The sequence below is a fragment of the Vicugna pacos genome, chromosome 16 (assembly GCF_048564905.1).
Source record: "Vicugna pacos chromosome 16, VicPac4, whole genome shotgun sequence".
NCBI classification, from domain to species: Eukaryota; Metazoa; Chordata; class Mammalia; order Artiodactyla; family Camelidae; genus Vicugna; species Vicugna pacos.
In genome coordinates, this window is record NC_133002.1 from 8,349,281 (window position 1) to 8,370,350 (window position 21,070).

At 58.2% G+C, this 21,070-nt stretch overlaps 3 protein-coding genes across 5 annotated transcripts; 1 reads left to right on the top strand and 2 right to left on the bottom strand.

The window, feature by feature from the left end:
• Positions 1-1,521: 1,521 nt before the first annotated feature.
• SPEM1 (spermatid maturation 1) lies at positions 1,522-3,013 on the bottom strand. 2 transcript variants are annotated; one of them, XM_072940429.1, is made up of 3 exons: positions 2,643-3,013; positions 2,477-2,534; positions 1,522-2,289 (listed from the first exon to the last, which is right to left on the bottom strand). In XM_072940429.1, exons 1-3 carry the CDS (start codon positions 2,775-2,777, stop codon positions 1,550-1,552), a joined length of 933 nt encoding a protein of 310 aa, XP_072796530.1. In that variant the 5' UTR covers positions 2,778-3,013; the 3' UTR covers positions 1,522-1,549. The 2 variants fall into 2 exon arrangements, with proteins under 2 accessions (XP_072796530.1, XP_072796529.1); XM_072940428.1 differs by having other exon boundaries at positions 2,634-3,013.
• Positions 3,014-3,327: 314 nt separating this feature from the next.
• NLGN2 (neuroligin 2) lies at positions 3,328-14,899 on the bottom strand. Of its 2 annotated transcripts, XM_006220152.4 has the most exons (7): positions 14,375-14,899; positions 10,909-10,959; positions 8,670-8,819; positions 8,308-8,493; positions 7,993-8,185; positions 7,036-7,632; positions 3,328-6,254 (listed from the first exon to the last, which is right to left on the bottom strand). In XM_006220152.4, exons 1-7 carry the CDS (start codon positions 14,829-14,831, stop codon positions 5,381-5,383), a joined length of 2,508 nt encoding a protein of 835 aa, XP_006220214.2. In that variant the 5' UTR covers positions 14,832-14,899; the 3' UTR covers positions 3,328-5,380. The 2 variants fall into 2 exon arrangements, with proteins under 2 accessions (XP_006220214.2, XP_072796526.1); XM_072940425.1 differs by lacking the exon at positions 10,909-10,959 and having other exon boundaries at positions 14,375-14,846.
• Positions 14,900-18,952: 4,053 nt separating this feature from the next.
• On the top strand, positions 18,953-20,104 carry TMEM256 (transmembrane protein 256). The gene is made up of 4 exons (XM_006218795.4): positions 18,953-19,098; positions 19,405-19,436; positions 19,693-19,773; positions 19,871-20,104. The coding sequence occupies exons 1-4, from the start codon at positions 19,014-19,016 to the stop codon at positions 20,012-20,014; spliced, it is 342 nt and encodes a 113-aa protein (XP_006218857.1). The 5' UTR covers positions 18,953-19,013; the 3' UTR covers positions 20,015-20,104.
• Positions 20,105-21,070: the final 966 nt, after the last annotated feature.

A 21,070-nucleotide genomic window follows, 5' to 3' on the forward strand; every position in this document is an offset into this window, starting at 1 on the left:
CTCCCCACCCACACCTGCTTGGGGCCAGCAGCTAGGGTGACTAGATGGATGGATGATAGCAAGAGTCCCCTCTGGGGTCGCTCTGATGCACAGTCCCTCCCTGTTCTGCCCATTTCCCTGTCATCATCCCATCCCATCATCTCAGATGTTGGTCACTGAGCCTACTGGCCCCTTTGCTTCAGAGCCAGACTGACTTCCACATGCCTGGGGTTGCTGCTTTTGCCAGGGACCATCTCCAACCATGGTTTCTCGCCTTCCTAACCAACAGCCCTCCCACTGAGCCACCCCTCCAAGCTAAAAAACAGCTGCCATCTGAAGAAAACCACATGTAATTCACAAAGCAGATGTAATTGTTGATATGACAAAAGGAGTCTTTGGTTGAAATCAGGTTCATCATTGGGGTCTATGAAAGGATGCCTGGGGGACCTCAAGTCATTTTGTTTGCTCAATGAACAACCCAGCTGAAAGAGAGGAACAGCCAGTGGGCATTTCCCTATCAAGCCTCCAAACACATAGTAGGTGCCCAATATATATCCACTTAATGGAATCAGCTTAAAATGATCAATAATGTTAGTTGCATGAAAATGAACAGAGAAGCAGGGTGATTCATAAAAAGCCTGTCTGCTCACATTCCAGGAACCCATCTGGTATCGAAGGTGATGAGGTCTAGCCCTTTGGCCTGGCTCCTTGTTCCCAAGTTGTGTGCATGCATGTGATGTCTAGAAGTGGGGTAGGGCCTGGGTTTCCCTGCTGTCCAGTGGATGGAATATTCTGATGCGTTCACATGGGAAACTGAGGAAGGCAGAGACTCTGTTGGGCCAGGCTGACTCTGTGGCACTGGGAATCTACCTGTGGGACCAGGGGAACAGAGCATCTGAGGCCATGAGGTTGATCCTTGCTGTCTGTGTGACCACGAATAAGTCACATGGCCTCTCTGAACCTGAGTTTTGTCATCTGTGACACAGAGGTGCTAATCAGGGGTGTGAGGTCACAGAGGGTGGTGATGTTATGATGAGGCAGCCCTTGAGTGTCCTCAATACTTCATCCTCCGCTCTGAGCTTGCTCAAGGGTACAGGAGCTTTGGGTTCTGACCGAGGAACTGTGAGGGCCTGGGTACCCTCACTCTCAGCCGTCCCTTCCCAGAGAAACCAGGGCTTAAGAGAAAACCATGCCTAACCTGTAGCTGCAGCCTAAACCTGGGCTCTGGCAGGAGCCAGACCCCTGAGGGGCAGGGTCCATGGAGATGAGGGCCTCCCCTCTAGTGCAATACTGCCTGGGGGTCTGGAGCAGAATTTGGGGGGCCTCTCTGGGCACTAAAGAAAAGAGTAGAGGCAAGTGGGAGCCTTGGAACCAAGAAGGGCCAGGGAGAGAGATGAGGACAGGGCCTGCTGAGGCCAAGAGGTTTGATGAGGGTCCTCAGGGCTCTCTAGGCCCTGTTGCCAGGGAGATCATTTCCTTAGCAACCAGGCTTCTGGGTGTTGTGTGGGCCCTGGCACCCCCCCCACACCACCACAAACCACCTCCTCTCTTTCTTTTATTCTTCTCCCAGTCACCTCTCTTTCATGGAACGGTATACCCAGTCCTTGTCCGTCCCCTCAGCAGCGCTGGATCCGGAGCCCAGGGGGTAACAGTGGGACAGGGCCTCCACCTCCCTGCTCAGCTCCCGCAGCCGCCGCCTCACGTCCCTGGCGTCATACGCTATGCGGCCTGAGGAGCGGCGCCGGGGGATGTCCGGGACGTTGGCCGGGCCCAGGATGGGTGGTTGGGCTGGCAAACACTGCTCCTGCTCCGCCTGGGCTCCTGCCCCCGTCCCTCCTCCAATGTTCTTGTGGCTCAGGGCCTGAGGGCTGGGGGGCGGGGGGTTCACAGGGTACACGTAGGCCTCTAGGCCCAGCTCGGACTGCATCTCTCTTTTGAGGGGTCTTTCCTCTATAGTCTGCTGGAAGCGGATGGTCTGGGTGGGTGTCTCCACGGCGTCCTGGGCCCAGGGAGTCCAGAACCTCTGGGTGGACTGAAAGCCATCCCAGTCCTCGGGGCAATCCCAGTTGTGCGAGGTTACTGTGCGCTGATGTGGAGGCCTCTCCTCCTCGTTGTCTTCATCAGTGTCAGGGACCCAGTCTACCAGGCGGCGGGTACGACGCGCTGCAGAGCCTCGGTGGCGATGGCGGCGAGTGGGTGGGGGGGTCATGGTCATTTTCACAGGGTCCACGGTGCATCGAAGGTGAACTGCCTGGGAGCACTGCTTCAGGGGCTGGGTCTGCTTCCCAGGTGAGCGTGACTTAGAAGCTTCTGTGGATCAGGGAGAGGTGAGAGGCTGGTGGGAGCCTGGCTCCTACAGAGTTGGAGAGGCAGGGGGCAAGGAGAGGAGCTGCATAGTGATGGTGTCTGGGAGGGGAGAGCAGGAGGGAAAGGGGCCAGCTCAGGGTCAGGGCTGAAACACCTAGTTTCTGCCCCTCCTCCTCCAACCCCCACTTACCTTTCTCACAAATAACACGGAATACCTGGTGTAAGAAGCCACGGAGTCTGCGCCAGAGCTGGGTGGGGGAGGACACAGTGACCCTGGGCTGGCCCTGGCCACCAGGCCCGCCCCGTAGCCATGCTGCCAGCACCCTCCCGCCCGGCCCCACCCTGACCAGCGTCACCATATTGATGCCAATGTTAATGCAGACGATGAGGCCCAGCAGCAACAGAATGGAGTTGCCCAGGTCCTGGCAGTTGTTGGTGTTGGGGCTGTGGTATGAGGCCCACCCAGGCCGGGGGCGCTCAGCCATGGCCATGGGGGTCCCTAGGGCCACTGGGGCCCTTAGACCCCCAGCCCACTGTGCCCACAGAATCCACCGGCCCACATTCCTGTCCCAGAGGCTCCTGGGGGTACACGGGTCACAATGATGGGGGGGCTCTCCCTCACAATGTGCCAAGGGGAGAGTCCTGGGCCCATGTCGATCCCCCGGCCTGGGCCCATGCCTTAGCAGAGACCAAACCCTTCACTTCACATGCCTCTCCTGCAGCCCGCCTCCCAGCCCAGCCCATAGGCCCTCCGGCCTTTCCGGTGTCTGCCCCCATCAACCCCTACCCGGTCCTCTCTACACCAGGTTCTGACCCCTGCACAGAGACTGATCCTGATTCCAACTCCCCAGACAAGCCTATTACGATGACAACCTCACCCCGAACCCTACTCCCCCTTTCTCTTGACATCAGAGCTGTTCACTGAAGAGGGCTGTGGGCTCAGAACCCCTCTTCCTCCCCCTCATCAGCAGAGTCACTTCCCCAGGCTCTTTTCTTTGGAGCTTCCCACCCCCACCTCCTAACACGACAGCCGGTACAACCAACAGTTAAACTTTTATATTTACAATATTCTCTTCATCTTTTGCCAGGTTTAAAAATGTGTACAGAGCCGCGAAGGGTTGGGATGGGGACATGGGATTGTAAGGAAATTGTTCTGGGGAGAGGGGCTAGGCATTGGAGTCCGTGGCTGAATCATGGGGTCCCCCAGCCCCCCTCCCATGCCCCAATTTGGGGGGCATCTGTCTACAGGGTTCAGGGCCCAGGTCCCTAGCATTTAGAGAGCATGGCTGTTTGGGAAGGAGCTAGACCAGGCAGGGGAAAGGGTGGGAAAAGAACTAAGTTTCCACGGGTGGAGGTGGGACAGAAGGGACAGTCAGGAGGCAAAGTTCTGGGGAGCCAAGACCAGGGATTCTGGATTTGGGTGTCAGTGGAAGACAGCACTCCACTCCCTACTCAGGTTTGGACTAACAAACCCACGAGACGCCGGCAGACGAGGATGCACTCCTTCTCTGCTGGTGTCCCTTAAAACCCTCCTTGACATCGTTCTTTTCTCCAGAGGCCCAAACCCTTTCTCTTTGGGCAGTCACCTTACACACGTCCTTTCAAATCAAATTCTTCCTGCCTGTATCTACCCAAGCCCCGTCCCCCACTGCCCCCTCCATCTGTTCCTCAGCACAGCTGACCCCATTTTCTCCCCAGGCTGTCCCGGGAAGCCCTTGTCCCCTGCTCTCCCCTCCCTCCTCCACTGCTCCTTTCCTTCATCCCTGGTGGCCCAGGGGAGAGGGGGAAGGTCAAAGGAGGGGGAGGGTAGCTGAGGGGAGAAGCTGGTTTGACACCAGGGGGAGGAAGAACAGAGGCAGAGAGGAAGGGCTGAGACATGGTGTGGGGAGAAGAGGGACACAGGTGGAACCACTTTAACAGCCACCTCTTCCTCTCCTATATTCCACCTGCCCCCACATTTACCTACCCTGGCCCAGGACTGGGGCATCCTTGGCATATTTTGGGGGTCTTCTCCCCTCAAACCCACCTCCCCAGTTTGGCACAGGTGAGCAGTGGTCGGAGGACTGAGGAAAGGGCTGTCCTCAGGCCCCAGTGAGGGCTTTGGTCAAACATGCATGGCCTCTGTGGGTGGCAGGTGCCATGTCCCCCTCCCCCAAGCTGGGCATCTCTGGGGGAGGGAGAGGCAGAGCACCCACTCAGGGTTTGTACATCCCCCTCAGCTTCTGTCATTCTGACATCTGTTCCCACCTGCTGTGTGAGGAGAAATGAAGTGCTGGGCCCGAGGCCTGGGGGATGCAGGGAAGTGCTGGAGAGAAAGGGGCCGTCTGCATGGGAAAACATACATCCACATGCAAGAACATGTTTCCACTCAGAGAAGTGCGTCCTGGACCCGTGGGAAGACAAGTTCCCAGGCAGCACAGGGATGCAGGCTCTCCTCCTCCCCGCCCCCCACCCCCGGCAGGGAATCTGCGTCTGTCATCTGTGGAAACCAGGCTTCACCTGAATTGTGCCACGGGGGATAAACATGCTTCGCTGGGGTGGGGGCAGGGAGGGGGGCTGTGATTTACTCGCTACTTCCCAGGCACCACCCTGTGTCATCTGGTGGCCAAGGGTCACTGAGAACACAACACTTCCAAGGTCTCCAGGGGGTGGGAGGAGGGAGGAGGTGGGAGAAGGCATGAGGGAACAGGATTCTGGGGAACAAATCCCCGCAGAAATTCTTTGAGGGAGCCAACATGTGTCCAGGGCGGCAAAAAAAAAACCTCACCCTGCACATGGGAAAACACACCCCCTCGTGAGAAAGCACACCTCCACGTGGGAAAGCACTTCCGCGTCTCCACACACCGAGGACCTGTGTCCCAAGGGAGGGGAAACCCCCTCCACACCACCCCAGTTGTTCGAAGGCCCAGGTCCGGAGAAGGGAATGGGCCTCTCTGTCTGGGAGAAACACGAGTCCCGGTGAGGAAATCCATGTCCACCCAACGCTCCTCGACGTGTGACGACTCCACGCGAGAAGAGCCTGTGGCCAAGTCCCCCTCCCCGCCTTCTGAGTGGGCCGGGAGGTTTGGAAAGGGAGGCCTCCCTGAGCCACCCCCTATACCCGAGTGGTGGAGTGGGGGTGGGGGAGCGTGTTGTTGTGGCTGGTTGCGGTGGGGGGAGGCGGGGGGAAGGGCCCAAAGGGATGGAGGGAGGGGGGCGGTGGGGGAGGTGGTGGCCCCAGGCCGCTGGGCAGCAGGGTCAGGGCCCCGGGGGCCAAGAGAGGCACGTCGTCCGGTGCCCGGCGCAGGGCCAGGGTGTAGTCGGGCGGGCAGGCGGGGCGCAGGGCCTCAGCAGGGTCCGCCCCGACGCCCCCGCCCCGCTTCAGCTGCAGCGACACCAGCTCCTCCTCCGGGGGCAGCTCGCGGCCGGCAGCGGGGAGCAGGGGGCCCCCGCCGGGCACGCCGGAGCCTGAGCCGCCCGGTGGGCTGAGCCGCCGGCACCGCAGCTCCTGTCGCCGGTCCCGCTTGTAGTAGAGGGCGGCAAAGGCGAGGATGTTGAGGAAGAGGAGGGAGGCGCCCACGGCCACGGTGACGCTGAGCTCCGTGGAGTAGTCCCGGGAGTCCCCGGGGAAGCGGTCGTAGGCCCGCGGGCCGGGCTCGGGCTCGGGCTCGGGCGCCAGGGTGGCAGGGGGCGGCGGGCGGCGCGTGCCCGGGGCGCCGGGGGGCGGGCGGGGCGGCCAGCGCGTGGCGTAGGGCGGCAGGCGCGTGGTGGTGGTGAAAAGCTCCGTGTGCAGGTTGTGCAGGTGGGGCACGAGCTCCAGCCAGAAGGCCACCTTGTTGGCGCGGTAGTTGTCGCGCACGCGCGGCTTCAAGCCAATGTGCAGGTACTGCTTCTCCTTGCTGTTGAACTTGCTCCACACCACCTCCTCAAAGCGGTTGGGCTTGGTGTGGATGAACTTGGTGTCTTGCGGCACCGGCTGGTTGGGGTCGCTGTGGGCACAGGAGGGCAGGAAAGGAGGAGTGAGGGCGAGGCTCCCACAAGGAAGCAACAGAGAGAGACTGACAGAGATGCAGAGAGCCAGGAAGACAAAATCAGAGAAAAAGAGAGAGGCAGAGATGGATCCCAACAGACAGAGAAACTGCCAGAGACGGGGACAGAGACCAATAAGGGATGGAGCCAGACTGCCAGGCACAGAGAGATGAGGACAGAGCCACAGAGAGGGCAAAAACAGACAGACTGCCAGTGAGAGAGGCAGAATCTGAGACTGAATGAGATACAGACATATGGAAACAGAGAGACAAAGGCATATGAGAGAGCCGGGGAAAACCAGCGAGCAAAGAGTAACCAGATCAAAGAGAGCAGAGGTATCAATGGATTTCACGAGAGAGAGGTAGAGACAGCACTAAAAAGACAGACAGACACAAACCTTTACACATACTCAGAGACACAGACGGGAGCAAAGGGCTGAGCTCTGGGAGGAGAGAGAGATGGGTGGGTGAAGGATGGAAGGAGAGACAGACACGGAGCCAAAGCCACCAAGTGACACCCCTCTCCCCGAAAGGACAGGGACTTCTCTGTCTTAACTCTTCTGAATCTCCAACGTGCACAGAGGAACTTTCCAGCAGGTGCCTGAGTCAAGAAGGCAAGAGTGCCTTGATGGAGGAATGATGGCCATGTGAAGGAGAGGGAGAGAAGGGGCTGCAGATGGAGGGTGTATGTGTCCCGGCCCGCAGGGGTGCCCCACCCAGCCCCAGCCCCTCTGGCCCTCACCCAGTCTTGGCAAAGTTGGTCCAGTAGGTCATGACCACGGCGCTGAGCATGACGTCATTCTTGGAGAAGTTGCAGGGGAAAAGGTCGGTGGCACCCACCATAGGCACACCAAAGACGTAGGGTAGCTCGTCCCCATGCGCTGCGTCTGCCCACTCAGGCCGGCCCTCAGCCTGGCAGTGGTGGTAGAAGGTGTAAAAGTAGACAGGGGACTGGTAGTCGGCGTGCAGCTTGGCGGTGGCCACAGCTGGTGCCACCCACTGGTGGTCGGTAAAGAGCGCCAGCAGGGTCTTACGCCGCATCTCGCCATTGTCCCGGTCGGCCCAGTCCGTGTACATAAACTTGATGGTTTCCCGAAGCACATCCTTGCCCTCCGGGTAGCCGTACAAGTTGTCCACAAAGTTGGAGACTGTGAAGTCAAAGGCGCTGGCGGACACGCCGTCCTCGCTCTCTGCCGAGTCCTCCACAAACTTGAGGCCCTCTCCTTGGTTGACACCGATGAGCATGTCATAGTTGAGGAATTCTCCCTGCTGCATGAGGATCTCAGGGTCATCGGGGACGACATCACCGTCCACCACGGGCCCAAAGGCGATGTGGTAGCTGGGGAGAAGGGGTCAAGGTCTCATCATCTGCTCACTGGCCCCCTCTCAGCTCACAGCCTGCTGGGCCCTCTGCTCGGAAGACCCCTCCCCCCTAGATAAAGCCTCCTGAGTCCTTCAGGGGGCTTGGCCTCTCAGGAAATCTTCCCTGAAGCACTTCATGACACCTTGGGCACACTGGATTTGTTTAGGCACCCTGCTTAGAGAAGGCTTCTAGGAAAAGGCAGGGCCACTGAAGGGGCCCAAAGCGCACCTCTCCTTGCCAAATAGAATGCCCGTGGCCTGCAGGCACCTCTCACCATCAACCTCCTTGGAACCAGGAGAGTGGAGACCTGGACTGGGCCCTCTCCCACCCCCATACCGGGCGGGTTGCACATCCTGGTCCACCAGCTCCCGAGAAGGCTTCCGGCGCAGACACTCCACAGCCTCGGCGCTGTCCTCCCGGTCACAGCCCACCTTGGCCGCCAGCAGCCGCGTGTACTTGAGCGGCTGGTAGTTGACGGACCAGCTAGAAATGGCAGTGCCACTCTGAGCAATGGCCTTCTGGAACAGCCCTGGTGAGACAAGCAGGCTTTAGGCTGGGCTGTATCAACCCAAGGGAAGAGAAGGGGGACCTGGTGGGGTCAGGGGTGTGGGAAAGGGGACAGGAGGGGCAGGCTGAGGAGGTGACTGGTACCTTCCGAATGGTGGGAGAGGATCAGAAGGTTGACACAGGAGGCCCCTGCCCCGGATCCAAAGATGGTGATGCGCTCGGGGTCACCCCCAAAGTGGACGATGTTCTCACTGAGCCAGCGCAGGGCCTGGATCTGGTCCAGGAGCCCATAGTTGCCTTTTGCAGCCTGGTCCCCGGTACTGAGAAAACCTGGGGGTAGAGGAAGAAAAGGGGCTCCCTGGGGGTGTCACAGCGCCCTTGCCCTCTTTCTGGGCATCTGGATCCAGCCCAGAAGCCATTCTAATTCTGCTGGGTTTAGAGGAACCCCACCCATCAGGTCCCCACTTCCCAGACTCCGGCCCCTCGAATTGGCTGCCCACCCTCACCGAGCACCCCAAGCCGGTAGTTGAGCGTGGCTACAATGACATTGCCGTAGGCGGCCAGGACCGAGCCATCGAACATGTTCCCAGTGCCTTCCATGTAGGAGCCGCCATGCAGAAACAGCATCACTGGCTTCTTCCCGGAGTCCCGGATATCTGCGTGGGGTGGGGGAGGGGGGAGGGGACAACGACACAGTTAGACCAGAAGCAGCACCACCCAGCTCCCAGGCCTGCTGAGGTCCAGCCTGGAGCTCACGGGACATGTCACTCCCGACCCTGGGGGGCAAGACCGGATTCCCCTCCCTCCCTCCGCAGTTAGCCCTGGCAGAAGGTCCCTCCCCATCTCCTGCCGGTCTGCCCCACAGCATTTCTCTAAATGCTGGGCAGACCTTCCAAGAAGCCTAACAGAGGCAGGGGTGGGGGGTGGCCCTCCTCAGGGCATCTGCTGGATCCAGGGCACCCCCTCCCCACACACACACAGCAAATCTCCTTCCTGCTCCTAGGAAGAGCGAGCTCCCAAGGCTGGCACTAGAGCTAGAGATGCTGGGAGTGTCCCGGCGTTTCCTCAGACTCAGGCCTTGGGCCTCAGCTCCACATGGTAGCCTGGTCTGTGGGTGAGGGGGTGCCAGGCCCTAGGGTCCCTGGGGGCTTGGTCTCCTCCCCGCCCTAATTCCTTTCTAGGTCACCTCCCCAGTTACCATGGCAACCCCCAGCCTAATTACTGTGGCAGGAGGAGGCAGGGTAGGAAAGAGCCTGCTTAATGAAGCCGGGGTGCAGCTCTCTAATCTTGGACCCCCCAAAACTGGCCTGGGCCCTGGGCTCCGGACCCTTCTCTTGCCATGTCCTGAAAGGGCCCCATGACCATTGCCATGTATAGGAGGCCCCTGAGGCACTCCAGACCGGACCTGGGGGTAACTAACTCCAGAAGAGGCTGGGAGTCTGAGAGGGCTTGGCTGAGTCCCCGGCCCAGCAGCTCCTCCATGATTTGGTCAGAGTGCCAGGGCTGGGGTCACCCCTGGCCTACAGGCCCTCCTCTCTCTTGACACCCGCAATCTCTGACTAGCCTGGGCACTAGGCAAACAGAAGCCAGGCCTGGGCCTCCACTGCAGGTCCCCAGTGCCTTTGCCCGCCACCCTCATCCTACTAGGAGCTTCCCTCCTGCCAGAAGGTCAACCAACAAGTCACTAAGACATCCCCCCGCATACAGCTTCCTCCCTTCGGTCTGTTAGGACCTCCTTTGCCGCCTCCTTCCACCTGACTTTGCCCAGGAGCTCCTAGGTGGGCATTGCCCTCTCGATCCTCCCCAACTCCTGTTCTTCCCTTTGTTCCTGAACTTCCAGTGGTCTTCCAGCAGTTCAGGCTGGAGTCTCCTTCCCTCTGAGGTCCTGTCCTAAATGTCCTCAATACTCCACCCACCTCCCCACCCAGCACCTCCACTCCCAGCGTTGGGGGAGGGGGAGTTGGAAAGGGAAGGAGCAGGAAGGGGGGCTGGGGCAACAAGAATTCAAAACCAACAACAAAAAACAAGATCAAGAAAGAAGAAAGAAAGAAAAAACAACAACCAAAAAGCAAGAAGCTCTCGGGGCAGATTCAACAAGAAAAGAAAAAAAAAAAAAAGATCCGTTTTTGGAAAAAAAAGAAAAAAAAAAAGTTCTTTGCATTTTTTTCAAAATTTTGTGGTGAAACTTCAAGATATTGGGCCCTGTTTTCAAAAATTTCCAAATTCTTTAATTTGCTTCAAATGTGCGTTTTCTGCATCTGACAGGCTTTTGGAAATTGTAGCAGGTTTCTGATGTTTTCAACTGTGTCATCAATTTGCCAATTAACTTTTTTTTTTCAAATGTTGTTTGGCTCCAAATTAAAATTGTTTTTTTCAAATATTACATTTCCCAAGTTTCAAAACAGTCCAAATTTCTGTCCAGTTCTAAACATTTTATCCAATTCTTTGGTGTTTTGTTTTTGTTTCTGTTTTTCTGACATTCCAATTTCTTTTTTCACTTTACTTTCGCCATGTTTAGCTTTGCTTGCCAGCTTTCTAGTGGGTCCAACATTGTTCAAATTTCTTTTGAAGTTTTCATAATTCTTTTTTCCAATTATTACAAATTTTTCTTTTCTTTTCTTTTTCGTTTTTAGTTGGGAAAACGACTGAGGGGCCTTGAGGGCTGTGGGGGCATTTAGTTAGGGGCAGGGCCATGAACGTCCTCTTATCAGCAACCACATGCAGCAGCGGGATTTTTAAATCTACCTGTGTCTGGCGGATTGAGCGTCGCCTCGTCACGTTTTTTTGTGAGCGGACCTAAGACCGGGAACACAAAACAGAGAAAAAAGGACAATTTTGTGGGGAAAGATGGGGGTCGGGGGAGGTGGTGGATGGGGAGGGGAGGAGAGAAAGCAGAAAAGGGGAGGGTGAGGGGCAGAAAAAATAAGCCAAAAAAAGCAAAATTTGTTTGCAAGAAAAAGAAACCAAGAAAAGAGAAAAACGTTTCTACAACCCAATTTTGTTCCCCTCCCCTGAAAAAGTCATGCCCCAAAGAAAAGGCTGGTTTTGGGGGGGTGGGGTGCCTGAGCGGGCTGAGGCCTGTCTTAAGACATATTGACTTGGCTGGAAAGGATTTGGCTTGTCGAAGTGTTTGCTAATTGCTGGAAATGAAACGGTGTTAGAGGTGGGGTGGGAGGGGAGGGGAAGCCCACCCGAAGCGGGAGCCAAAGGCCAGCTGTGCCACCCCGGGGCCACCACTCACGCGGACCCTCTTCAGGGTCAGCCAAGCACCTGCCTGCTCCCCTAGGCTGCAGAGAGTAGGATGGGGTTGGGGGCAGCAGATCCCAGCAGTTCATAAACCCTGGAAGCCCTCAGCTCCCCTCTGGAGGGGTGTGGGGAGGTCAGCTAGGGCTGCCTGCCCACCTCCCCAGCCTCTCACCAGCCAGCATTTCTCTTCCACCCGCACTCACAAGCCTGACTTCTCTCCCCATGTCCCCAATGTGGGGCAAAGCAGGGAAGGGGTCATCAGGTCTTGCCCTCCACTCCACCTTTTCCCTCTGCAACCCCCCAACCTCATCCCTTACCCAAGCCTGCTCTCCTCCCCCCAGCAATGGTAAACTTCCCACCAGGGGCATTAGCCTCCCACCAACCCCTGGTCTAATGCCAAAAAGCCTCCCTCCCCAATTGAAGGTTCAGCCCACAAATAGGGACTAGGAAACAGTGCCCTGAGCCAGCTCAACACATAAGGTGTCAGGAGGTGCTGGGAGGCACAAAGTGTGCCCACTGTCAAGGAAAGGCCCCAGACTGGGCTCAGAGTTCGGCTCCAGGCTTCTTTCAGATGGGGGGGATTGGTCAAGGGAGAGCTGGAACCCAGAGGCGTGAGGTGTTCCCCCAGGCTGATGGATTTCTGCTCAAGGGCAAGGGGACCAGCATGGGGAGGGAGAGAGGGTCAGCAAGGCCAAGGCCAGACTCTTGAAGGCATCTCCCAGTTGGTGATGATGGCCCCATGGGGACCCATTAGGATAAGAGCCTGTTCTTCTCTGATGCTCTGATGGGATGGGGATGGGGAGGAAGTCAGTAGGGCATGTGTGCGCTGGAGAGTATTAAGCGAGCGGGTGTGTGCACGCGCGCACTTCTGAGTCAACCTCTTCCTCCCAGAACCTAGCCGGTGTGAAGATTCAGTGAGATCACCTGAATGTGTCAGGCCCCAAGCAGGTCTGCAATAAGTGGTGGTTAAAAATATAGAAGGTGTGGGCATGGGTGGGATGGGGGCAGGGTGGCCAATTTGTGCGGAGGTGTTGGGGTGGACAGTCCACTGGTGGGAAATGCCAGGTGGATGTTTTGCATGAGGCATGATGAGACAAGAGCCCCCTGAAGGGGGCATGGTTGGGCGGTGAGGGGATAGCCTTCTACACAAAGGTGTGGGTGGAGAGTCCACGAGTGGAGAGTGTCGAGATGGATGGTCTGTTGGAAGCCCTGGGGTGAATGATTCACAGGTAGGAGGGCAATGGGGGAGGTGGCCCGCGAGAGGGCGGGGGAATGTGGAGTGGATGGTTCTTATGCAGAGGGCAGTGGGGTATTGGGGAGAATCCGTGGAGTGTATTGGGGTAAATGTTCTATTAGTGTGCTTGGAATCTGAACAGGATTGGACTAGACACTTCCGTGCATTGTGTGTATAGGTTGCTAGGAGGCATGGCTTACACGAGGGAGGTGGAGTTAACCCTATTAGGGTACATGAGTTAGGTGTTCTGTGACTGGCGTGTTCTCTGGGCACAGGGAGCAAAGTGTTGGAGTACTTGATCTGTGAGCAGGGTGTAGGATTGCCACGTGTGTTGTCACAGCCTGAGGTAGGAGACTGATGATCTGTAGGCAGGAGTTGGGGGAAGCAATGTTTGCGATGTGTTGAGACCGTTGGGGACAGTGGTGTGAGTGGCCTGCTGGGGCACAGGGTCCAGGTGCAGGGTTACTGGGGAAAAGGTCTACATATGGAGGATACTGGGGGTTACCCAGGGATACCGGGCAGCACGGGACTATGTGGGTGACAGGGTATGAAATTCCAGAGAATTGCTGGGGAGTGTGCTATGTGAAGGCTGGGAATTTTGATATGTGACATGCTAGAGCCTAAGGTCAGTGTGCCGGTTGGTTTGGTATGTGACCTGAGTGTTGAGTACTTGAGCTTCCTGGTTTGCATTAGGACTTGAGTACACGATGTGGGAGTGTTGGGTGTCTAGGGTGTCCCCAGGGGGGTTCTTGGGTACCAAGCCTATGTATAAAGTCGTTGGAAAATGTTCTGTGGTGGATGTTAGGGTGGATGGTCTCTGGAGGTGTCGGGGTGTTTAGGAGTCACAACATGCGGTGTTAGAAGGATAACATGGGGGCTGTGTGCATGGAAGCTGTTGGGGTGGCTGGAGGCCTGCTGATTACCCTCTGTTGTGGACTGCTGGAAGGTACTCTGGAATGTGCTGGAAAGTGCTGGAATGACACTGATTAATCTTGGTGCTGAAGGCTGTCCAGGGGAGTGTGCTGGAGACTATGAGCTGTGCTGTGGTGAACTGGACAGTTCACTGAAACAGCTGGCTCAGAGCCCCAGGGAAGGTGTTCTGTAGGGGATGGGTGGGCTGTGCTGGGAACGGAGGGGCCCTTGGCAAGGAGCTTCCCTGATCCTTTGGGAGTGTATGGGAATCAGGAGACAGAGCATCCTGGGGAAGAGACATTCAGCTCAGGTGAGGGGCTCTGCATGTGACAGATGGACGTCTGCCCATGCTGGCCTGGGGAAAAGGAGGAGTCTTTGCTGTCCTTGAGGTATAGGTGCAGCTAAAATGGGTACTGCTGGGGCAAGCCCAGGCCTGGGGGCAGGAGATGGGGCAGAGCCAGAGTGGCTGTCTAGGCAGCTGATGATTGCCGCCACCACTGGATCACACTCAGTGTCCCCTCTGTGTGTGCCTCTGTGGGGAGGGGGTGAGTGGGCCAAGCCTAGTGCCTGCCTCCTTCGCCAACGGCTCTCTGTGGGCACAAAGAGATCCGGGGTGGATGTGGGATTCATTCCTGGGACTGCCTGGCAGGGACCCATTCCACCCGGGGAGGGCACGCAGAGCATGAAGGGACACATTGCCCCTCACGACCCCCACGAATGCCCAGCTCCCGGCCCCAGGCTCTGACGGCGTCTGAGGGTCTGCGTGCGCGTCTGTGGGCTGAGTCCACCGGGGGCCCGGCCCGGTGCCCGCGCCCTTACCGTCCTCGGTGGGCACGTAGAGGTTGAGGTACAGGCAGTCCTCGCTCTGGTTCTGCACGTAGGTGGCGGCCGCCTCCAGGTTGTCGGTGAACCACACGGGCAGCATGATGGCGGGCAGCGCCCCGTGCAGGTTCTGCGGGCAGGCGGGCGGCAGGGTGGTGGCGTTGCGCACGCCGGGCCACGAGGCGGGGGCCTCGGGCGGCTGGAAGCGGCGGGCGCCCAGGGGGGGCGTGGCGTAGGGCACGCCCAGGAACTGCACGACCGGGCCCAGGATCTCGTTGTTGAGCTCGCGCCGCACACCGCGCACTCGCCCGTAGGCCGTGTTCACCACCGGGAAGCGCTCCTCCCCGAGGCTGCCGAGGCCCAGGCCTGGGCCGCCCCGGGCGCCGCCGCCGGGACCCCCTCCCCCACGTTGAGCCCCCGCCAGCCCCACCAGACACAGCGCCAGGAGCCACATGCTGATCGGGGGACCCCCCCCTCCCTCCCCGGGACCCCCCCCCCTCGGAGAGAGAGAGAAGGGGGGGAGAGGGAGGGAGGCCCCCCGCGCCCCAGGAGGGAGGAGGGGGCGGGGGAAAGGAGGGAGGAGGGGGGTGGGGAGGGACCTGGGCTAGATTGGACCGAGAAGGGGTCTGTTCCTCTCCATGGAGGGGGCGAGGGGTGGGGAAGGGGAAGGAAGAGGGAGAAGGTGAAGGCAGGCCCGATCTGTGGGGAGGAGGGACAGACAGACAGAAAAATACAGAGGAGAGGTGCAAGAGGGGAAGGGAAATCGGATGGAGAAGACAGACAGGAATGGGGAAACAGAAGAGACAAGTGGTTAGTGACTTGGAATTCAGACCAAGCTACCCACTTCGTCCATCCTCAGTCCCCTTAGCACCTCCCCCCACCCCAACCACCGCTCCCCTCCTCAGCAGGGACCCAGATAGAAAAGTCTGAGGCTGGGATGAGGTCAAGATGTCTTAAATGTCTAGGACACAGCCAGAGAGGAAGGAGAGTCAGCTCCCCAAACCCAGTACGCCCCCTTTCAGCTGTCTGTCCCTCCCAGGCAGGCTCTCCTCAGGGACTCAGGAGTCCCAGTTCCCACCTCCCTGGGAGGGATGAGATAGACAAGGAAGAGAAAATAAAAATACCAAGTCATTAATTAGCAGGAAGTGGAGGGTTTGTTTATACATGTTAATTACTCCTGAGCTGTAATTTCATGGCACTGAACCCCCATCTCAGGCCAGACTTGGTCCTTTCTTGGGACCGCACAAGCTCAGCACCTCCCCCTCTCTTTAATGTCTCATTCTCTAAGGATTTGTGCAGTAGGGGAGACCCCTGTACACCAGGCCCTCTCCATTTCTTCCCTCAAAAGTTAATGTGCCCTGAGGCAGGGGCCAGATAGGGAGGGGATGCTGGAGGGGCAAATCCAGGGACAGATGCGTGATCCTGCAGCCGGTTGCTGGGCGACAGGATGCTGTCCCGCAATGTTACCTCGGCAACGGGCTGCAGCTTTAACCCTGGAGGGGGGGGTCTGGAGGAAGAGGGGAAGGGGCTGGGTTGGTTATGGGGTCCATTCAGGGCATGAGGGGGAGAGCAGAGGAGTGAATCAGAATGCTAGAGTTTCCCCCAGCCTTAGTATAGGGGAAGAAGTATATATGTTGAGGGGAGAAGGAGACCGGGGGCGTAGAGAACCCTAAAAGATCCGCCTCTTGCCCCTTGTTGGCCAATCAGAGCCTAGCACTAGTGACCAGGCCTCTAGCTGAGGAGAAGGGGTGCTGAGGTCGGTTTGGGGGGCATCAGATGCACCCACCACCGGCTCCCCTCCCACAGTCTTGAACAGCCTTGAACCCAAGACACCTCTTCTTCCTTGCATGGCATTTTGACCCATGTCCTGGGGACAAACCTTGGCTTCTTCTCATCCCATTCTAGCTATTCACCTCCCGTTCCCCTTGCCAGCCCCCCACAGTTGCTACCTTGATGCCTGGGTGCTCAGGTCAGCAGAGGCAGTACAAGGGAAGAGATCGGACTGAAGGGGCAGACACCCAGGTCATCTTAGCAAGCCCCTCCTGTCCCACTCGCCCCCCCCCCAAAGCCGCCAGAGCTGTTTGCTGACGCGGGGTTTTCAGAGCCAGGCGCCAGCCCGCGGGTGGCTCTCTGCAGGTGTCAATTTATTCCAGAGATGAGGACATAGGAATCCTTACCACACACACCCAGTCATGCCCTCCCTTTCTTCAGGTCCTCTTAAGCTCCTGTTCTCCCATCACCTGGAGGGGGCTTGGGGCTGGCTCCCTCAGAATCTCCTCTGCCTATGTCAGGCTGGGCTCTGCTTCCATGGCCTTGCCGCCCCCTCCCCCCCCCCACTAACAAGGTCTGCCTCTGTCACCCCCTCTTTCCTTAAGGTACTTTGGGCCCCTGGCCTCCTCCCTGCCAGCTTCTCTCCCTTCTTCCCTCCCACTGGAACCCTCCCCCCATCTCTTTCCTCTCCATAGCGCTCCCTCAGAGCATCTTTCCACGGCCTCTTCCAGCTTGCTCCAGCTCTTGCCTTCAGTCTCTCGACCCTCAGTCTTTTTTCATCTTTTTCTTCAACACCTCCCTCTTTGGTGTTTCTCATCTTTCTCTCGCCTTCAAATCCCTTCCCCAAATTTCTCCCTCAAGCCCCTTCTATTTCTGTCTCTCTTTCCCTATCTCTGTCTCCCCCATTTTCTCTCCCCTGCTCTCCCCATCTCTGTCTGCCACATCTTGCTACTCCCTCTCTTCTCCCTACCCCTCTGCCTGGCTCTCTCCATTACTGCCCAGGCCTGATTCCCCTAGCCGGGTAGAGCTGAGGGACGGGGGCTCAGGCCGCAGGCCCCCCCTTCTTCCTGCAGTGGGGAAAATGGCTTGGCCGGGAAGGGGAGAAGGAGGGGGAGGGGGAGATGGGAACACACGGGGTCTGTGGGCCCATTCAAAGGATCATTCATGGGCTGGAGAGAGGCAGAGACAAAGAGACCAAGACGCAGAGACACCGCGAGAGCATCCCTAGGCGGAGACACGCAGACAGAGCAGGCTGGGGGAAACCAGGCGCAGGGAGAGAGATGGGGAGAGGGAGACCCCAGTGGACTGCCACGCAGCCCCCTCCACCCAGCCCGGCTTAGCTCCTACCTGGCTCAGCCCTGGGGCCGTGGTGCCTCCATCCAGGGCTCCGAGTAGGGGGCGGACGGGCTTCGGGAGGGGGGCGGCGGCCTCTGAGCCCCCGCGGCCCCGCAGGCCCAGCCCCCGCCCGCAGCGCCTCACCCGGCGGGGGAGGGGGATCGCCCCAGCCCCGGGGGGCGGGGCCGGGATCCAGTCGATCCCCGGGGAAAGGAGAGGTAGGGAATGGGGTCTGGAGGAGCCCAAGAACAGGGAACCCCGCAGTGGGGACGGCAGAGGGAGGAGGGGGAAATGGGACAGGACTGGATTGGGGATCCACTGGCTCCGTGGGCCGGCTTCGAGGGACCAGAAGGCGGTACAGGCGGAGGATCCTAAGGGATCGGGTTTGGGAGGAGGAGTTCACGGCAATCCCCAGGGGCCCGGAGCCCGGGAGCGCAGGATCCGCGGTGCAGGGGCAGGGATCCAGCCGGAATCCTCAGGGAGGGGGAGGGATCTAGTCGATCCCGAGGGCGGGTGGGAGGGGGAGGTCCAGGGAGTCAGAGGAGGGCGAGAGCCGAGTCTGAAGCCACGGGGCGGGGGTCGGCACGGCTCCTAGGAGGGAAAGCGGGGGTAATGGAGAGGCTTCAGGGAACGCTCAGCAGCCGGGAGGCCCGGACTCCTGGCCCCGCGCGCCAGGGCCCGCCCGCCCCGCGTCCATCCCAGCCCGAGAGTGATGATCCGCCGGCGGAGCAGCCGCAGCAGCCCCGCGCGTCACCGCGCGGCCGCCTCCCCCGCCCCCTGCCGAGAGAGCGGCGCACACCCCTCGCTCGCACCCGCCTGCTTGACCGCCCTCCAGAGTGTGGGGGGATTGGATAAGGTGGAAGGGGGCGGGAGTGGACAGACCGACGGATGGACGAAGCAGGCCGGGACAGGGTGAAGACATCCCCCCTGATCTCCCACCCTCGGGGCTCGCGCGGTTGGTCGGGGAGAGGAGGTGGGGGTGAACTATAGGAGGCGGGGCATCACATGAAGAAGGCGGAGCCCTCAGTCCCGGAGGAGGGACCATCCTGTGATGGGTGGGGTTAAAGATGGTGGGTGGGGCTTCACTGACCGTGAGGCCGCCTCTTTTCGGGAGGGGGTCTGGTTTAAAGCTGAAAAGGAGGAGTTTGTGGGGAAAGGGGCGGAACTTTGCGTGGGGACTGGGATCTTTGGGAATTGGCCGGAGGGTTGAGGGGGTTGTTAGAAAAAGCGATCAACTTAGAAAGGGGGCCAATCCGTGACGCAAATCCTCTAGTCCCGCCCCCCCAACTCCGCCCCCACTACTGCTTCTCTTCTCCGCTCCTAATTGGTTCTAGTTTCTCCGCCCGCCAGACGTCTTCGCCACTCAACAGAGGTTTTACAAAGGCTCAAGTACCTGGGTGAGGACCCGGACGCTGAAATGAACACGGCCTGGATTGGGCACCTGTGGACCGTATTTGCATGGGATATGGGGATTGGCTGGCCTCTTGGGTGGCCTGGGCGGTGTTCGTCCCGCGCGTGACCATCCACAGCCATGGCGGGACCGGGGGCTGCTTTTCGCCGCTTGGGCGCCTTGTCCGGAGCCGGGGCCTTAGGCTTGTCCTCCTACGGGGCGCACGGTTAGGGGCCTGAGGACGGAGCTGGGATTGTGTTGGGTTGGGGGCGACCTTTGGGGTCTAATGCAGAGACGGAGTCTATGGAAAGTGTCGGTCCTCGCGTTGACCAGACAGCCCACGGATCCCTAAACCTTTTTATGTCCCGCAGCCGGGTCCGTTTGGTTCCCAGAACGACCTGGTGCGTGTTTCCACCAATCAGAAGCTCCTTGGGGGCGCCTTTTCTCACCTCTGTCCCCCTGGGTCCCCCTGGGATTGGGGCCGTCGAGGCCGGTGCTAGGACCGTAACCTTTGCTTTTGTCCTTTCCACAGGAGCCCAGTTTCCGGATGCCTACGGGAAGGAGGTGAAGTAACTGCGCTGGGGCTCCTCGACTTCCGGGCCTATGAGGGCACGAAGTCTGGGATCCCTGAGGGAAGGAGGGGAGGGGTGGAGGGCAGGTCTTTGGTACGTCAAGGGCTGGAAGTCTGAGGCCTGGGTGCCTGAGGGAGGGGCAAGCTGGGACTTGAGAGGTAGGGTTGGAGGACGGACTCTTCTTGTCCGATGTGTACCCTCGGGATCCTGCGTTGCTTAGGAATTTCTCCCATTTCTCTTTCTTACAGCTCTTTGACAAGACCAACAAATACCACTTCTTACACAGCCTGGCCCTGTTAGGGGTGCCCCTGTGCAGAAAGCCCCTCTGGGTAATCTCCCCCTCCCCCACCCCTGACCAAGCCCTACTCACGCCCTCTACCTGCCCAGTTCTTACTAGCCTGCATTCTGTCTTGTTATCTCCTTCAGGCCGGGATACTGCTCGCTTCCGGAACTACCTTATTCTGCACCAGCTTCTACTACCAGGCTCTGAGTGGAGACCCCAGCTTCCAGACTTTGGCCCCTGTGGGAGGGAGCCTGTCACTCTTGGGGTGGCTTGCCTTGGCTCTTTGAGCTTCCTTGTGTTTAATCGCTGGATACTTTATTTAGGACCAGAGGAGGGAGGGGATTAAAAGGGAAAGGCAAATAAAGAACTTTACAGTCTTTTTTTATCTAACCTCTTGAAGGAGAAAGGGTAGGAATTGTCAGACTTTGAGCTCCTTCCCTTTCCTAAGACTGAGTCAGGAAGCTTTGGGTCTGGGTGGGAGTCTGTTCACTTCAACTTAACCTGTTATGAGGTTCTCAGACCGATGGGCATTAGGGTCATAAAGAATGCTTGAAATAATGCAGATTCTTACTGAGGCCCTCTCCGGGGCCTGGAAATCTATATTTTAATAAGTTATTGTGTGCTTCTGATGCTCACTAGCATTAATACTAGATTACTGTAGGGTAGAGGTTTTCAGCCCTGTCATTTCACAAATTTATTGAGCACCTACTTACTCTAGAAGTCAGGGGTAAGGCAAGGCAGGACAGGAGGAGTGTCATTAGTTACAGAATACTTTGGGGTTCACAGCCGGGACAGAACATCATGTACTGGGGGTCAGAGAATACTTCACAGTGTTTGAGATGATCCTTAAAAAGAGCTCTGTTGTGTGACTGACACATAGTGAAGGAAGACAGTAGTGGGAGGGGAGAGGTTTGCAGCTACATGAGCCCATCAGTCCACATGAGTTTCTGAGTTAGACAGAAAAGGAGTGAGAAACGGTAGCAAGACAGGGTGGAGTAGCACCCACAGCAGAGAACCAGACGGTCCTTAGGGGGCAATATTTATTAAGCCAGTGCTCATCAAATGTTGGTCATGTATCAGACAGACAGACATTACAAGGGAAATGAACTGTGAGCAAGACAGACACCATCCTTTCCCTTGTGGAATTTCCCATCTTGTAGTGGAAACAGACAACTAAACACAAATATACCACTGTGAGTTGTGCTATGTGCTTGAAGGGAAAGGAAAGGGAGGCTGGAAAAATGGAACAGCAGAGAGTGTGCCTCATTAGATGGGAAGGCCTCACAGAGGAGGTCCTATTGAAGCCAGAACTAACCATGGGCAGAGTGGAAGGGACGTGTATT

Excerpts from the sequence above, each read along its gene's own strand:
- SPEM1 (XM_072940428.1), bottom strand. The coding sequence starts at position 2,777 with ATGGCCATGGCTGAGCGCCCCCGGCCTGGGTGGGCCTCATACCACAGC. Across the intron at positions 2,535-2,633 it reads GCATCAATATGGTGACGCTG|CTCTGGCGCAGACTCCGTGG; the intron begins GTCAGGGTGGGG and ends TCCCCCACCCAG. Across the intron at positions 2,290-2,476 it reads CCGTGTTATTTGTGAGAAAG|AAGCTTCTAAGTCACGCTCA; the intron begins GTAAGTGGGGGT and ends CCTGATCCACAG.
- NLGN2 (XM_006220152.4), bottom strand. The coding sequence starts at position 14,831 with ATGTGGCTCCTGGCGCTGTGTCTGGTGGGGCTGGCGGGGGCTCAACGT. Across the intron at positions 7,633-7,992 it reads CAGGATGTGCAACCCGCCCG|CTACCACATCGCCTTTGGGC; the intron begins GTATGGGGGTGG and ends CCTTCTCCCCAG. Across the intron at positions 6,255-7,035 it reads ACCAACTTTGCCAAGACTGG|CGACCCCAACCAGCCGGTGC; the intron begins GTGAGGGCCAGA and ends CTGTGCCCACAG.
- TMEM256 (XM_006218795.4), top strand. The coding sequence starts at position 19,014 with ATGGCGGGACCGGGGGCTGCTTTTCGCCGCTTGGGCGCCTTGTCCGGA. Across the intron at positions 19,099-19,404 it reads GTCCTCCTACGGGGCGCACG|GAGCCCAGTTTCCGGATGCC; the intron begins GTTAGGGGCCTG and ends TCCTTTCCACAG. Across the intron at positions 19,437-19,692 it reads CGGATGCCTACGGGAAGGAG|CTCTTTGACAAGACCAACAA; the intron begins GTGAAGTAACTG and ends TCTTTCTTACAG.